This window comes from Tyto alba, unplaced genomic scaffold, assembly GCF_018691265.1.
Source record: "Tyto alba isolate M040663 unplaced genomic scaffold, T.alba_DEE_v4.0 Super-Scaffold_2, whole genome shotgun sequence".
Taxonomy (NCBI): Eukaryota; Metazoa; Chordata; class Aves; order Strigiformes; family Tytonidae; genus Tyto; species Tyto alba.
This window is the reverse complement of record NW_024881282.1, coordinates 68,611,741-68,628,198: the sequence shown is the minus strand read 5'-3', so window position 1 is coordinate 68,628,198 and position 16,458 is coordinate 68,611,741. Positions and strand designations below refer to the sequence as shown.

The 16,458-nt window shown below is 37.0% G+C and overlaps 1 protein-coding gene across 1 annotated transcript in view; it reads right to left on the bottom strand.

Moving 5' to 3' along the window:
• Positions 1-1,463: 1,463 nt before the first annotated feature.
• IL17REL (interleukin 17 receptor E like) overlaps positions 1,464-16,458 on the bottom strand; it is a 46,589-nt gene continuing 31,594 nt past the window's right edge. The window contains exons 9-17 of the mRNA XM_033011480.2: positions 15,637-15,691; positions 12,273-12,436; positions 9,915-9,962; positions 9,196-9,253; positions 8,716-8,861; positions 6,071-6,130; positions 4,963-5,020; positions 2,533-2,587; positions 1,464-1,563 (exon numbers count right to left, since the gene is read on the bottom strand). Of these exons, the coding sequence (XP_032867371.2) occupies positions 1,536-1,563; positions 2,533-2,587; positions 4,963-5,020; positions 6,071-6,130; positions 8,716-8,861; positions 9,196-9,253; positions 9,915-9,962; positions 12,273-12,436; positions 15,637-15,691 (672 nt within the window). The 3' untranslated portion in view covers positions 1,464-1,535. The remainder of the gene's footprint in view (positions 1,564-2,532; positions 2,588-4,962; positions 5,021-6,070; positions 6,131-8,715; positions 8,862-9,195; positions 9,254-9,914; positions 9,963-12,272; positions 12,437-15,636; positions 15,692-16,458) is intronic.

The window sequence follows — 16,458 nt, the reverse complement described above, 5'->3', positions numbered from 1 at the left end:
CAGATATTGTTGCTTCAGGACCTCCTACAAACTTCTCATTGGAGGTGGTGTTTTGTCTTAGCTACACTTAGGTATTCAGATCCTGCCACAGCTGTAAAATTTTATTTCATTTTCAGTCTGAGGACATATTCAAAAAGTTGATCTTAAAACTTCACTGCAATAAAAAACACACTGTACAAATCAACCTTTCATAGAGGAAAGATTTTTCCACTGGAGGAAAGTGAAGAAAGTAATGTTGTGATGCTCTCTCAGTTGAATGGCTAAATGTCTTATTTCTGGCTGCACTCTAGAGGGTATTAAAGGAAAAGCAGATGTCTGAATAGATCAGTGCTTCTATTTCACAGCCAAAGCAAGTAACTAAATGCTTTAGGAAAGCTGCCTTGCTGCCTCTGCTTTTGGAGATGTAGCACTGCTTGGGATAGGAATATATCTAACATATGTGCAGTCTACACAATGAAGCTTTTTCCAACCTTTTTTTCCCAAGCAGAATTTGTCCTCTTCAGGGCACCTCAAAAACCTTGTGTTTCAAAACAGCAGATATATCTCTTGCACCATATTTGTCTCCTGTAAATTGTTCTTTGAAAGTCTTGACACAAAAAAAATACATTCAGATGGATTTTTTTTTTTTTATTGATCAACTTCTTGTTCCAGACCCTCACTCCCCACCCATGTTCCTGATCCCACATGAGGAATTCCACATGGTTTCAAGATTTGCTATTAATCATCTTTTAGTTGACTCTATTTCCTTGTTACACAACAGGAAGTAAGGATGTTTGACAGGACTATTCAGTGAAATAAAGGCCAAATGTTTGATAATCAGTACAGCGTGTAGTATTCTCAACAACTGAGTATGAATACTGATATAATGGAAAAAAATACTTAAATTCTTTCCACTAAACTATTTCCTTCTAGGCTGGATTTCAACGTGACAGTTTTAAGTAGCTATCAAACCAAAGACATGTACCTACTCAGACAAATAGGAAAGTTATCTCCAAATATAAATGCAAACACAGAAAGCAGTTGTTAGATATATTTAAGGAATATGGTTAGTCTTGGTGAGATCAGCAGAATGGCATCAGAAAACAAATGAGATTACAAAGAAGGATAATGTAACAAAGCTAAGAAACCTTCATTCTTCATTTCTCAAAAAAATTTTGCTTATGGTTTAAAAATTAAGGTTACAAATCTGAAATACATGTTCTATAGGTACACAAGGTACTATAAAAGTACTCACTTATAGCCTATTGTATATAAAATATTAATTTAGAAAGAAAATGTGAACCTGGTTCTCTAAGTGATCTAAGACATTTTTTTGTTTTGAAATACTGGGAAATGAGGCACAGTAATCCAGCTTCTTTTGGACATGTTAGAGTAGGCTTAACTTGCTAAATTCTTCACTCATGAGAATCATCTCATAGTAATTAGCAGAAACTACTAACATGAGAGATTACCACGTAGACAAGATTTGCAAGTTATACCAAAATACAACTTGATGTTGAGAAGATACTAAGGACCTTGAAAATGTGGTGTTAAATTCAGTGCAAAGAATGCACACTCTTCATTCTAGGGGAAAAACAGAAGAGGAAAGAAGATTGGATTTTTTTCTCTGTAGTGTAAGAAAGTCCATTGCATTCATATACAGTTGGAGTTAAATAACAAATCTAACAATTTGTCTACAGTTTGTGGACTTGAATGTCACAATCCAAACAGAACTCATATGAACAAGTGAACAAAACCAAGATGCTTTATTCTGTAATGGTATCTTCTGACAAAGGAAAAGCCAAAGACTGCCTCAAAGCAAAATGGTAGTCCCTTCTAAACCACATGACTTGCATAACTTCTACAAGGCTGCATCTTTTTCCCATCTTTGAACAAGGACTTTTCAGAGCATCTCTACTCTCTCTGGAGTTATAGGTTGCTCCCAGTATTCTAGGTTGCCTCTGAAAGTGTATCCTTAAAGGAAGAGTGGTTTTAAGAGCTCAGGGTCTACCAAATCATACATCCATGGGCTGAATTAATTACTGATTTGTTTATAACCTTGGAATAGGTGGTTTTCAAAGGACTGTGGGAATGAAAAGAAGGACTGGAACAGCTGAGCAGACATGTCTAATGAGTGAGAGCACAGAGGGGACTGATCTGGCTGTAAATGTCTGGGAGAAAGCAGGGGGCAGGTCCTAATAATGTGAATGTCACACTCAGCAAATCAGATTGTTTCAGGGCTCCTGAAGGTTGTCTTGTTACTTTACAAACTTCTCACTTCCAATGGTTATTTGTCTCTCCTCAGCAGCAAGGCAGCCACATCTGATGCCAGATTGCACTGTGGTGCAATAGAGAGAGCGCGAGCACAGGAGCCAGAGATGTCTTCGGTGGGGACAAGGAAAGGGGAGATATAGGAACCTGATATTCCTGCTGGCTAGTACAAAATTCACTCAGACATTTCTTCTGTTCTATAGAGAGGCCAATGATATGTTTTTGGGATTAACAACTCTATCAACTCTCAAAGATGTTTTAAACTATACATTGGGTGGATACCTGTGTGCCATGACCTTTGATGGGTTTCCATCACCGTATGTGTGACCATGAAAACCTGCAGAAACAAGTTAAAATGAAGGTTGCCACTTTGTTTTCATTATGATTCACATATTTATTCTGACATTAACTGGACTGGGTTATCGTTTCATTCAGAATAGATAAGTTTCTTTTTAATAGGTGAAATAATGTCTCAAAATGTTTAGCTACTTTGAATGGAATCCAGAAAAGTAGCCAAAGGAAAAATAACATTTAAAAAGAACACAAAATTTCGCCTCTAAGTCAATGATTCTAAATGCAAAAAAAGATTTTTTCCCATTACCAGCCTCTATAGAGCAAATGAAGCTAAGCCATTCTAATTCCAAAGCACGGTTACTGATAGAAAAATGCAATGCATTTCAGTATAATGTACTCTACGTGCCAGAAAGCTCCTCTTGCAGCTGGAAAGAGGGTAGCCTTCATGATGGTTAACTACACTGATTTTTTAATAATAGATACTGTCATCACTGGAATCTTGGTTTTGAGTAACAGAATACATGTTAATAACATGGTTCTTTTGGACACACTGATGCTGCTTGGTATCTTTAACAGTGATATTTAACGATGTACATTTCTATTTTGCAAAGATGTATGCTGTAATATTTTCACTATGCTATTATAAGATTATTTCTCACATACTTTGACATTTTGTACAATCCAAATTGTCACAAATTATGGACGAATCATAGGTTTAATATTCCCTTTTCCTTTATGTGGATTTTCTTAACATCTTAGCTTCAAACACAATAGCATCCCAGTGTAAGAATTATAACCCTTAGTGACATTGTTTTTAATAAACTTTCATTATTTCCTGATTTTACAAAGCTAGTACTTGAGAAAATATCTTTGTTATAGAAAATAAGCATTTAAGAATACAAAAGTCCTTAGTAGTAATGCTATTACTGTTACATTAAAAATCATACCCATGACAAGCAGTTAATGGCTCCTGATGAGTCATTAAGAACACAGGAATTACAGCAATGAGTCAGATGGACCTTGTTTAGTGTCCCATCTCTAACACTGACCTGTATTATCTGCCTCAGAGGCCAGTTTCGGGAACCCCCTCCTGGTCAGCTGAAAGATGGAATTATCCACCCACTAATGTGGACCACATTATCCCAAAAATATAAAGTATGGCAGGATCCATGAATCATGGGGTTAATATCCTCTATACAACAAACACAGTATTCATATATTACAGTTCTGATATTCTTGAAAGGCGCACAGTCATTCATATATGTTTTTTTCTGAATTTCCATAAATTCTTATTTTAAAAAGTTCCACATTTAAATGAAATACTGTGCCCAAAAAGTTCTTTAGTCAGCTTTTGGTGATCCACCCTTTTCATTCAATATGCAGCCTCATTCTCTCCTACTGTAAGGTGGAGAGGAATTCCCGGACTGCCATGTCCAGAATCTTTCATTAATTTACATGTTTTTATCATACCCTTCACATTCATTAAAAGGAAAATATGAATAAGGAAAATGTGTCCAGAATACATGAATCACAACACTCTGATTATTTAATGGATTCACATTGAGTCGGCTTGGCATGAGTTTCTAAGTGGAGAAGATACCTGAACTAGGATTATGCAAGTGCTTGCACAGACAACTTCTAGACTACAAATTTAAGCTTCTTCCTTTTTAGTATCAGGCTTCCAAATCTGAAGCTACAGTTAGCTGACAGATATTTTTAGACAACAGAGAAAATCTCTCATAGAAATCACTATGTTTACAGTGAACTGGGAGGGGAGGTAGTTTGTTTGGGTGGGTTTGTGGAGGTGGTTTTGTCAACGCTTAGACTGAGCCTTCTCTCAGCTTGACCCCTTTTAGACTTTTTAGTTCTTCACCATAAATCCCACAGCCTTAGTTCACTCTGAACTCACTAACTTCTACAACACCTTATTTTCAAGGTTTGGAGATTTCAGAATAATCTGATTCCATGAGCATGTCTGAGCGTGCCTCAAATCATATCTTCACCATGCTCCTGTAGTGGAGGGAAGTACTGCTGTGCCATTTGCAGAGGTGGGGAATTAACAGTAGCACTGTGTGCCTACTCGCCAAGGACTGCTTTTAACTAGTTACCTCATGTACTGATGGCAAGGTAAATATAGTTGTGGCATGCAGAACTTGGCACAGGATGGAAAATTCACCCAGGAAACAGAGAAAACAGACAGCCACACAAGTTGCCCTTGCAGTAGCTATTTACAAGCTAGTTGAGGTACACAAGTCCATTGTCTATCAAGAAAGCTGAGCATGGCTAGCTCACAGGCAGACATCCACATTAAGTCAGGTGAATCCCACCTCAGTTTCCCAATGAAAACACACTTCACCTGAGATGCTCTCTTCTATACAGTCAAGATCTAGTCCTTCTTTTGTTATCATTCATACTTACCACAGTAGGTATCACAGATCTGCACTGGAACTGAATAATCTACATCAGTCCTCCAGCCCTTTTAAAAAAAATAATTGAGTCTTATTCCCCTTTCAGCAGAACTGTTACTAAACACTTGTGTTGACAAAATGAGATTGCTTTATTACTTTACTCAAGCGACTACATTTTTAAATCTGTTTTTAAATAAATGCATATGGAGGCTGCTGGTCTACTGTATATTTAGTGAGTTGCAATCACTTTTAGGTTTCTAAATGACGAAGCAATTCAGATTTTTTTTTTTCAGGAGGGAGGGAGAACTGTATTCTGACAGATAATGTCTTATTTACAAAATAAATGATTTATGCAGGAAAACATCAATTTTACCACCAAAGCTGATTTTTCACTAGAGAAAGAAGAACAACTCTCATTACCCAGAAGGCTTTTGCCAATCTCACTTTCATCCTGCCCCTTTCTTCCTAGCAGCAGAAAGTGAAGCTGACAAGGGCCTTCCCGGGCAGCTGCTGGAGCCTCACAGCTCTGGCTGTCTGTCTCTCTTGTCCTGGTGTCTGCCGAGAACATTAACTTCAGAGAGGGATAAACCTATCAATCGGCTTCGTGCTCATTTTCTGTTAATGTTGTCTTAATAAAGTTCAGCTACGGAAACAGTGTGCAAAAATGTCAGAAATAATTTGTTCATCTCTGTTTTCAAGAGTGCTAATTCTAGCATACTATGCATCTACTGTGCTGTTTGCTGTATGTCTAACCTTTTCCAGATAATGTCAATTTTTGAAAAATTCATCTAAGATTTACTTGGATCTTTTGATACCTTGGAACTTTTTATTACAAAAGAATGTACAAAGACAAGATTAACAATTTCCAAGGTATCCCTTTATCTGACACTGACAAGGGAGCAAGATCATGGAAAGCAAATTCTCTGTTAATTAATGTCATCTCAACAAGAGGTGGTGGCAGCACATCAAGCTATAAATAATGCTCTTTGCCAACTCTGATCGCACAGTAATAAGATTTGGCTGGGAGGAGAAAGCAGTGAGAGTGCCTGCTGGTTTTCTTTTCTTTTTGAGGATTTGTTTATTTTGTACAGAGTACCTGACAAAATCAAGACACGTACCTGAATGCAAATTGTTGACCCACACATTTCCTGTGACAAACTGATTGATACAGAATCTCCCTAATGAAAAGAAAAAAAATCGAAAACTATTATTTTCTGTACCCTGGAACAATGAAAATGCGTTGTGATTCTCCAATTCTTTGGTTCATTTGCTAATAATGATACATGTTATACTGTGTCAGAAAATTAATAAAGTATATATTCATTAGGGGAGGTTATTTATTTCCAGAGATATTCCTGGATCTTTATGACCATAAACAGCTGGCGTAGCTTTGCCAACCACAATTTGGGCAGCACAGGAAGAAGCCTAATGTTCTTGTATTTTATGAAGCTTCATAAGGCAGGATACCCTCTCCACCATGGCTGCTCACACCACACTAGCCATTGAACATGTTCACTTCTTTTCCCTGGTGTACGAGTTGAAGGAATGACCCTTTCTTTACAGTTCTTCTGGATTTCCCATCACTTTGTATGCTGAGAACAAGTTCAGCCTTAGGGTAAAATTGTCCTAAATGACTGTTCTGACACTTAACATTTGATTGTTTATGGTTTGTCCTCAAAATAATGTTAGCTACTCCACTAATAGCTATGAATCCTACACTGCTCTCTTTATTGTGGCAAACTCCTAAAATAATTTGGGGAAAATTAGGTGAGTATGTTCTTTTTGAACACAACTGAACAGGGATTACTACGCAGAGAATGAACATTGGTTTCTGGGAACACAGAGCTACATCTTGATGAAAACTTTGTGTATATTGCTCATGGTGTTGAAACAGGAAACTGTATGTAATTTATGTGGGCTCCCACTCTGTCACAGTAGCAGAGGCCATAACAGCTTTATACTGGAGGGAAGAAAACAGTATTTTTAAACGCATCAGTGCCCTTCATGAAACGCACATTTCAATACCTAGCTGTGATTTATTGGTGCTCCACCATTGCCCTTCTCACTTAGCAATTCACACAAGGAACCTTTAAAGCCAGAAAGTCTAAACTCCAGAGATTTCATGTGAAATAAGCCAGTTGAAAGGAAGTACCACTCTAAGCGCTCACTGAATGCAGTGTTTGACAGCTCTTCTGCCATACAGATCTCCATCTCTGCCTGTAATACAGCATTTCCCCAGATGTCTTGCCACATTAGGACAGGCTCTTGATAGAAGCACCAATGACCTCTGTGGTCTATGTTAATCAGGATAGCTGTTTTTTCCCAGCCTTTCCCCATGATTATTCAGCTCTGGGATCTCCTGCAGGAGCAGTTATCATGTTCCACTTGAGCATGTGTTTAGCTTGAGCAGCAAAACTGTGTTGGGAAACTCTGCTTTTAACAGCTGATCTGTTACATTCAGCACCAGAGTTGTAATAAAGACCTAAACTGATTCATTAGAAAATAAATTCAGCTTTCAGTGTCCATCCCTTTGAGTTTAAGAAGTCCTTATTCATAGCTGCCTGTTTGTCAGCTTCCCCCTGGTATGTGCACACTGAAAGCATCAGAGGGATTTGAAAAAGTCACAGTTGTAGCATGTACCTGCATAGAAGTACAGCTAGAATATATCCTCAAAAAAAAAAAAAAGGACAAGTATAGGAGATACAGCATGCTTGTGTCTTCTAAAGCACATGCCCCTACAGTGGAGTGGAGACAGTGGACACGGTCAGGAACAACAGTAGAAATCACAGCATCTGGATTTCTCAGCTTTCTCAAAGTCCATCATATGCCATCTCCTATATCTGGCCAGTGGAGCAGACAGCAGGAGCACACGTTTAGGGGTGGACATAAGACTACCAAGGACTGCTGAACCAGCAGGATCCCCTTCAGCATGGTGGTCCTTGTACCTAGGACCTATCCTGCTAATATTCCCCTATTTGAAAAATAATGCTATGGCCACTCTTCTGCTCTTTGAACCCGCTTTCCAGATGTACCTCTCAGTAGATCACAAGTCAGGCCAACAAAGTAACTCTGGTTGGCAGGGTTGAAGGACAAAGGCAAGCCATGGTGCTGTATAGAAAGTGTATGAGATACAGGCTTAGTCGCAAGAGAGGAATGAGGTTCCCATTTCCTGACTAGCTGCTGCCTGAAACAGAATTCTCATCCTCCCATAAACTTTTCCCTCTCTCCCCTGCTTTGCTGGAAGAAGCAGTTGTGTCTGACTGTAAAATACAGTCAGCCAGCTCCAAAAGCTAATTTGGCTGAAAACTTACCTTTTTTGTTTGTTGAGTTTGTTTTGGCAGCTGTGAGATTTAGTGTGGCTCAAGATCATCATGGATTTATGCCTCAAGTCTTACATTTCATGTGAGATTTGCCAGATCAGTTGCATCAGTGACCCATATATGAAATACTAACACTAACATTTGCCATGTACATAATAGAAATACTACACCACAAAGATGTTAAAAGAATATCAAGGTTCCACTTCATAGTCACTTCCTTTGATGTGACTCATTTGACTTCAGGATCCTTATTTATTTCTTGCTTCAGCATGAGATCAGAATTAGAACTACATACTTTAAAAATGTTCCAGTAATTGTTCCAATACATACATGCATGTGTTTATTAATGCTTTCAAGCTGCAGAGCGATAAATGAAATAATAAATTAATGCAGTCAGATATGTTTAAAAGTCTTACAGTGTTTAAGAAATAATATATACAAACCACAGAGATTGAGTGGTGCATCCCAACAGATTCACATGAGTCCAGCTGCGTCCTGTTACACACAAGCACTGAGAACTGTGCCTTGGTTTGGGATGTGAAGAAAACTTGTATTTGTTCTGCAACTGCAGCAGTTCTCATTTTCCAAGCTGATATTAGGGGAAAAGACTTAGTTTTAGATGTACAAGGACCACATATCATATTCTAAATTGTTATATTTAAAATAAATGCCTTTTTATTTAGTTAAGTGCCATCAAATGATATGCAAGTAATTATTTTGATCCCCACAAGTTACTTTTTATACTGATAAACACTTGATCTGCTGGGGGTACATAGAAATAGCAAGCTGACAAGTCTGCCATAATTTACAAGCTACAGTGATGTGAACACATCTCATTTTCTTACTGGAAAAGGTTCATATCTAGTGATGGATTTAATTATTTTTCACAATTTAGTATTATGTAATTGAAAATATTTATTTACCTGGAAATCCCTCATGAGCAAATGGACATTTAATCCAAGAACCTTGCTTGGTTGTAAACTGAAAGCAGAGAAATCTGTTAGGAAAGCTGATTTTTCAATTTTAATCTATGGCTAGAGATTCAACTAGAGATGATCAGTGAATTCTGGAAGGTTGCAGAAGGTGAATTAGCAGCTTTTCTGGTCTATGGTATCTTCCAACCTTTGATTTAAATTAGATCCCCTAATTCTTCAGATATTTGTGCACATGCTTATTTTACAGAAACACGTAGTTCCACTGACTTAAAAGTAATCTAAAAGAAAACAATAATATGCCTATATTAACCTTACGAGGCATTCTTTTTTCAACTGGAATAATAAAAGGTACTCCAGTAAATGTAGTGTATTGATCATTTTTATTACCAAATATTAAATATGGAAAACTTTATATATTCAGTTTAGTGCATGCTTCAGAGTTTGCATTGACCTAAAACACATTTTCCCTGCTTTTCTTAATCAGAGAAAACAGAGGGCACAATCTGACCTGTTTCCTACCTATCATTGCTGCTGCACTTCAAAAGAACCTCCTTTTAATCTAATCTTTCACATTTCCTTCATTGTTTCTTCCCATTCATGAGAGTTATGAATCAAAATATTGATCCTAAAGAACATTAGCAACTCAGTTTTTTAGAGCTGACGGAAAGAGCGCAGTTAATATGTGTTTTACAAATAAATCCCTTTACCTTCATGCAGAGTCTTGGGTGAGTGTCCACACGAGAATATTTAACCTGCTTGAAAAGAGAGCACTCAGCATTAGCTAGTTTCATTAACTAGTTTCAGAATGTAAATTACACGAAAATTTCATGGCTTTATAAATATCCCAGGAAGTCAATCACATAAGATAGTAAGAACAGAAACAGCTGCTACTTTGGACTACTGCATAATTTGCTTCTTTATATCTGTAACATAGCATTTTTTTATAGTCAGTCTGACCCACTAGAGCTAAATTAATTGATTCTATGGTGACTTGTGCAAAATTCTGATTACACAGTCATCTTGTTTCAGTCCCTTATTTACCATTCATCAGTGACTCAGCAGAACATTTAAACATATACCCAAAAGTGTTCCACCTTCAGTTCAGAAATTTTTCAATTTTCTTCCCTATTCCAGAAAAGACTTAAATGTAGACTGAATTTTAGACATCCACTTAAGTGACCTACATAATGATGCTTTCTTGACTAACAACTGCTAGCCTGCCAAGGGCTTCACCATAAAAAAACCTTGTCTCATATATACAATTACTACCCATGTAAGTGATCTTACTTAAATAAACACCATTGCTCAAGTGACTGAGCACAATGGACCCTACACACAACACACGATATCGTGGACAAAGCAACACCTTTTTCCTGCAACTTTTTTGAAAATAACATAATGGATGTTTTCGGGTATGTCTACAATGTGGTCAGAGAAGATAGGTCTGTAAGAATCTATTCAGATATGAAGACAGCATTGCCATGGATGGTGAAAGCCTCATCCTAATTAGAGAGAAGAGTTATGTAGCTTTTGGGCCTAAGTTGCTACGTGTGCATGGTATTAGAGTGTGTGGCATTGTGTGGATTTGCTGGGGGACCTGGCACTGTGTAAAGAATCTCTGCAGTAGTTTCCAGCACACTATAGAGGTGTTCTTCAGGGTTACAGTACAAGAAATAGACTAAATTCAATACCAAGCAATTTAGGATTAATTAAGGAAAAAAAGGGGAAATTAATCGTGTCTATGGATATTAATAAATATAGAAAAACAGTCATCATCTGTAATAAACTAATCTTGGATTGTGTTCAAGATAATAGATATGACCATTACCAGACAAACCTCATTTTAGGTTTCTTTTTTCTTTTATCTTTTTTTTTTCCCTTTTCTTTTCCTTTCCTGCAAGCAATGAGTTGTGTTTGTTGTCAGCAGATGATGAATCCCACAGGGATCACTCTCATGTATAAAATTAAATATATTTGGGTTTGCAAGATCAAAGCTTTGTTGAAGCCCATAAAGTGGTGAATCTGAACAACCACTAAACGCTTGGGCAGGAGTTCCTAATCAAAAAAACATTCAACAGTCTTGAGTCATTCCCCCCCTAAATCATGTCATCAGACTAATACTCATAAAGTTTCAAAAATCAAGAATTTTTATTTCATTTTATTTGCCTTTTCAGTTGTTAACTCAAGTTTACTGGCTTCTCTCCACAATCAGGAAAGCCTGAAATCTACTTTTCAAGATGAAATCCACAATTCTAACCAACCTCATAAATCTAGTGCATTCAACATCATGAGGCTTCAGATTGAATTATTAAGCAGTTCAAGAAACATGCAGTGAAAACCCTTACCAACTCTAGGATGTAAGTGCTGGAAAACCTGAGGAACTCAGTATCACAACACCCACAATTTCAAGACATTGGACCAGCTCTGGAAGGCACTTCAAAGAGACCTTAACAAAGTGCAAAGCTATTGTGCCCTACCAAAGTACCATTATGTCTCTAGTAAGATTTAAAGAAATTTAGCTTCATCTCACTTACATTTTAGGTGTCCAAAAGTTAAATATCCAAATATCATCTAATCACAACACTCGTGATAGTCAGTGAAAAGAAAGAGGTACCTTCAGAGAGAAATCCCTACGACTTTTCTTATATGCCTATCTTTAGATGGGAAGACTTATCCTCTCTATATTTCTGTTTCACTTACTTTAAAGGGAATCTGACACGGGTAGCAGACTCGAACACCTATCTTTTAGACCACAAAATCAGGGTAGATGAATCATGCCTTTACTATAAATGAAAAGCAGAACCTATTTTCCCCAAAGAATTCAGTAAACATTACCAGTTTTACAGTCATCTCCATTTTTTTATTTCTTAATAGTGAGTCAGTGAGCTCTTTGAATAAATCATGTGGTTAGTGTACAAGAACAGACTGTGATTATGAATAGTTTTAAGTATCAGAGAAGAAGAGAGGAATTTGCAACTGTTCTTATTCTAAAGTCTAGCTCTTCACATTATGCCTCGGTCATGGCCTTCAATCTCACAGTTTGAATAAATCTGCATAGCTCTTACTTTCTCAGGAGAATATTTGGAAGAGTTTTGTATGTCTTCACAGTGGTCGTTAGACTTCATTAACCTGCATAGGTTAACCATGACAAGCACAGGACAGGCTGGCTCCCAAGCTAGGGTTTGTGTCGCTGGGCTATAAACAATATTATCCCATAATGCCTTCGTATCTGTGCACAAAGAGTGGAAACATTATTCAATATGCCTAAAAATGAATCAAATTTGTTCATAAAGCTGGTACCAATACATGTGCTTAAAATCAAAAGCATTGCTTTTCCATTTCATTGTCATTTTCACCAATCAGAACTGCAGTATTTCATACTGTAACAGTGTAAAACTTTAATTCATCCCACTAAAGTGTTGGCATTTATCAGAGGTACTCAACCTGAGAGCTCAGTCTTACTAGTCCCCCACTATGGCGATAGATAGTCATCACCAGGGAATGATGCCTCGGCTCTTAAGTAGGCTGCACAAACTCCTGAAAGTGCATTCTGTGCCCGTCAGTCACAGAGGGAGTGTAATGCAAGTAAATGCCTAACCAAGGGCCTTCTGTTAATTCTGTATGGTAAATTTGAATTAATACATACATTAGTGACCAGAGATCGTGGTATTGGAGACTCAGATTCTGTGTGTCTTGTATAGGACTCAACATGCAATGTAAGAGACTCAACATGTATGTAAGAGGATAAATTCAAGCCTTTAGATGAATATTAGGAACTCCAATAGTAAACAAAGCTGTGCAAGTAATTCACAATAAATAATTTCTCTACAGCATTTATATAAGTATTCTTTCTATGTATACTGGGCACACCATCATTTCAGAGCTAATCGACATATATTTGGGGATATCTTAAATAAGCACTATAATTAAATAAAAGCTGCCTTCTTTATTTGATTGGTCAAATTAGTCACTTCATACTGACTTTCTTATCCACTTAGCTGCAGGTGGATGAGAGAATTTCCATCATGAAATTCAAACTGTTATTTCAGTTCTTACTTCAAGAAGTAATTGGGAAAGTTTTACATTTGTCTAATAGTCAGAAGTAGGAGAAAAAATACATTTCTGCAACTATTTGTGAAGCAAAAACTTGAAAACATGGCCAGTTGGATGTCCAAGAAGAGTGAACAAACAATACTCATGATGAGAAAATGTAGCTAAGTGAAGAAGCACAGTCTGCATCAAAGAGTGGAAACACCAGATGTCCAAATTCAACACACATCAAGCATAACAACAATTCCTATTGGTATCGCTTCTCTCAGAAATGTCCTGAAATAAAACCTTTTGATATTTTCTAATGGAAACTTTCCAGACCTTTTAATTCTGCCAAGCTTCTTGCTGTCTTAACTTTGTGTCCCGTTGTGTATACATCAAAACACAGACACTTTCTATGAAGTGGAAATTTTTATTCTGTTTTTTAAAAAATGCTGGAAGTTTTTATTGTTTTTGAAAAATACTGATTTAATAAATGGATATGTACTATAATGCAAATGTTTAGAAACTATTTAACCTGACTGCAAAGTCCTGGGTCCCAACAGTTCTGACAGTTTTCACATATATGTTTTGAATGTTACAGGAGTCTGTAATAATGCAGATATAATGTGAGTGTAATCCTAGTAGTTGAGGGAATAGCACTACAGTTAAGATTTCTCAGGTTTGTTTCCAGGCCTGCTCATTGGCTTATTACCTGAGTTTCCTTCTCTCTTACTCCTTTGTGGCATCTACTTATTTACATTATAATAAAGATTCTCATTCATCTTCAGCCTCATATAATTACATTGTTTAGTAACCAATAGACATTCTTTTTTCTTTTCTTCTCTTAGTTACATTAACCTGAAACAGTTTTTGCATAGAGGAGCTTCCTTCTGATACATAACTGTTTATTACCTCCTACCACAGAACTAACTCTATAATCCCAACTTTATTACAACAATGCTAAATGAGCCCAAAAAAAAAAAAAAAAAGAACCAATCCACTTTAGATATTCCAGAAAACAGGTACGTCAGTTAGGAAAAAGAAAGATTTAAAAAGAAAACAATGTGGCTCAAAAGCTGGAACTCATTATGTACTTAAATAGTTGGGTACTAGAGTCTGAAAAATTGCTTGAGATTCCTGCAAGGAGGATAGTTGAGTAAACAAAAATTATAGTAGTAAAATAGTATTTCCCATATTCACTTTTTTATCAAAGCTATAAGTTTTCAAATGTAATTGCCCATTGTAAATGGACAGAAATAAGCTTCAAGAGCTTCACGTGCCAAAGCACATACAGCCCTTCCTCTGACTACACAAAGCTTCATGACCTATGCTTCAGCTATCCCCGTAGTCCTGATTCAGTGGCATCAGAGAGGAGAATGACTGCAGTAAGAGGGGAGGAAAAAGAAGCAGAATGCAGAAAGAAATCACTGGATTCATGAGCCCAGTTTCCTGCATGTGCAAAGCATACCATTCCAAGCACAGGAAATAGGTAGAGATAGGAGAAAATATGGAAGAAAACAACCTGTGCCCCATGAGACCCAGCCTCAGGCTGAACAGCTATGAAGACTAGAGGTTAGGACTTCATACTGCAGATGACCTTAAAGCCAGATCTGACTACATGACATAGACACAGCTACAGACAGAGCTTGAACATCTCTATAAGTGCTCTCTATTGCATAAATAGAGGAAAATAAAAAATCTCTTTTTATTTAGTCAAACTGCACTCCTATGGGTTGGTGGGTTTATTCTCTCTTTTTTTTTTTTTTCTACACAAATAATAAAATTTATTAATGGACTTCTTAGCATAGTCTGGAGAAAAAATATTGTTGTACTTATTTTGAACTTAACACAGTAAAACACTTTTTCAGGCTATGCTTTTTTTCTATCTTCTTGGCAAAACTTTCACTAAAGACCTATATAATACAACTTCTTTTTCAGCTGCCGTCTCAGACCAAACTCTGAGATTTTGTGTGAATAATTTCCCATTAAGTATGGGAACTCCCACATACAGGTGACTCTTCTTTTCCAACTCCTTATTCCCTCCGTTAAATTGGGTGTCAGATACCTTAATCAAATCTCTCCTTGAAGCCCTCTTCTCACATCAGCATTTCAAAGATGAACTCAGAGACTTTTCTCCCATCTGGCCAGTTTGTGTGTGACTTAAGAAAATGTGGGAAATGACTAGAAAGTTACTTAGTGTTTATATTGGCATAAACTTCGTGAACAACTTGGTCTGAAAGTAAGGTATTTCATCTACCCACAGTATAACAAACTAATATGATGATTTCCTTGAGGTTTTTCATTGCATGGTTTTCACCTTAGATGAAATTCAAATTGTGACAAACTACTGGAGCTGCAGAAAATCACTCATATAAAGAGTAATCACACAATACTTGCCATTTTCAAAGGGGCAAAGTTGTATCCTCCTTGCATCTGGAATTGCCAGCCAACCCTACAACCCAAAAAGTGACCATTAGCTAGAGATTCTCAGATACACCAGCTTTTAACACTTCAGATAGAATGTGACAGAAGACATTTCCGCCAAAGATAAAGATGCTATATCTATTAGAAAGCTTTGGAAGTAGTTTTTTTAAAGGATGCTTTGCACTAGATATCTTTTATTGTTCATCACTAGAGGGCATGGAGCTGATGAACTAAGGTTATCCCTTCTAGCACTATATTCCTACTATTTCTGAGTCATGTATTTAGCCCAATTTCATTTAGAAAGTCTTCCAGTTTGGTTTTCATTAAGTTTCTTACAGTGTCATTACTCTAGGGGTATCAAAAGACATTCAAGAATCATCAGATCTCCTGGTATTTGTTATGGTAATGGATGTATCCTTAAAATCTGATGACTAACACTTAACCCAATCTGCAAGTATATGTGCATGGCTGTCACTATACCCTAATTATTTAGATTTGTGTGCAAATGTTTCTATTACTCCCAGGTCCCATCTGGTTGCTCAGCAACCGTATTGTGGAATTCTCTGTGTATATGTTGAGAAGAATAATATCTTTCCAGTGACTTCATACCTTTCAAAGTGGAATAAAAAAGGTCCCTAGGCTTGGAAGAGACCTTGTGGTTCAACTTCCTTATTAAGGTAAGTGATTTTAGGTACCTACAACATACACATCTGAGTGTGGTTAAAGTGCCCAAATTATTATTGCAGTAGGCATATGAAGATCTAGCCAGTGGAGTCTACAGTGCTATCAGCACAT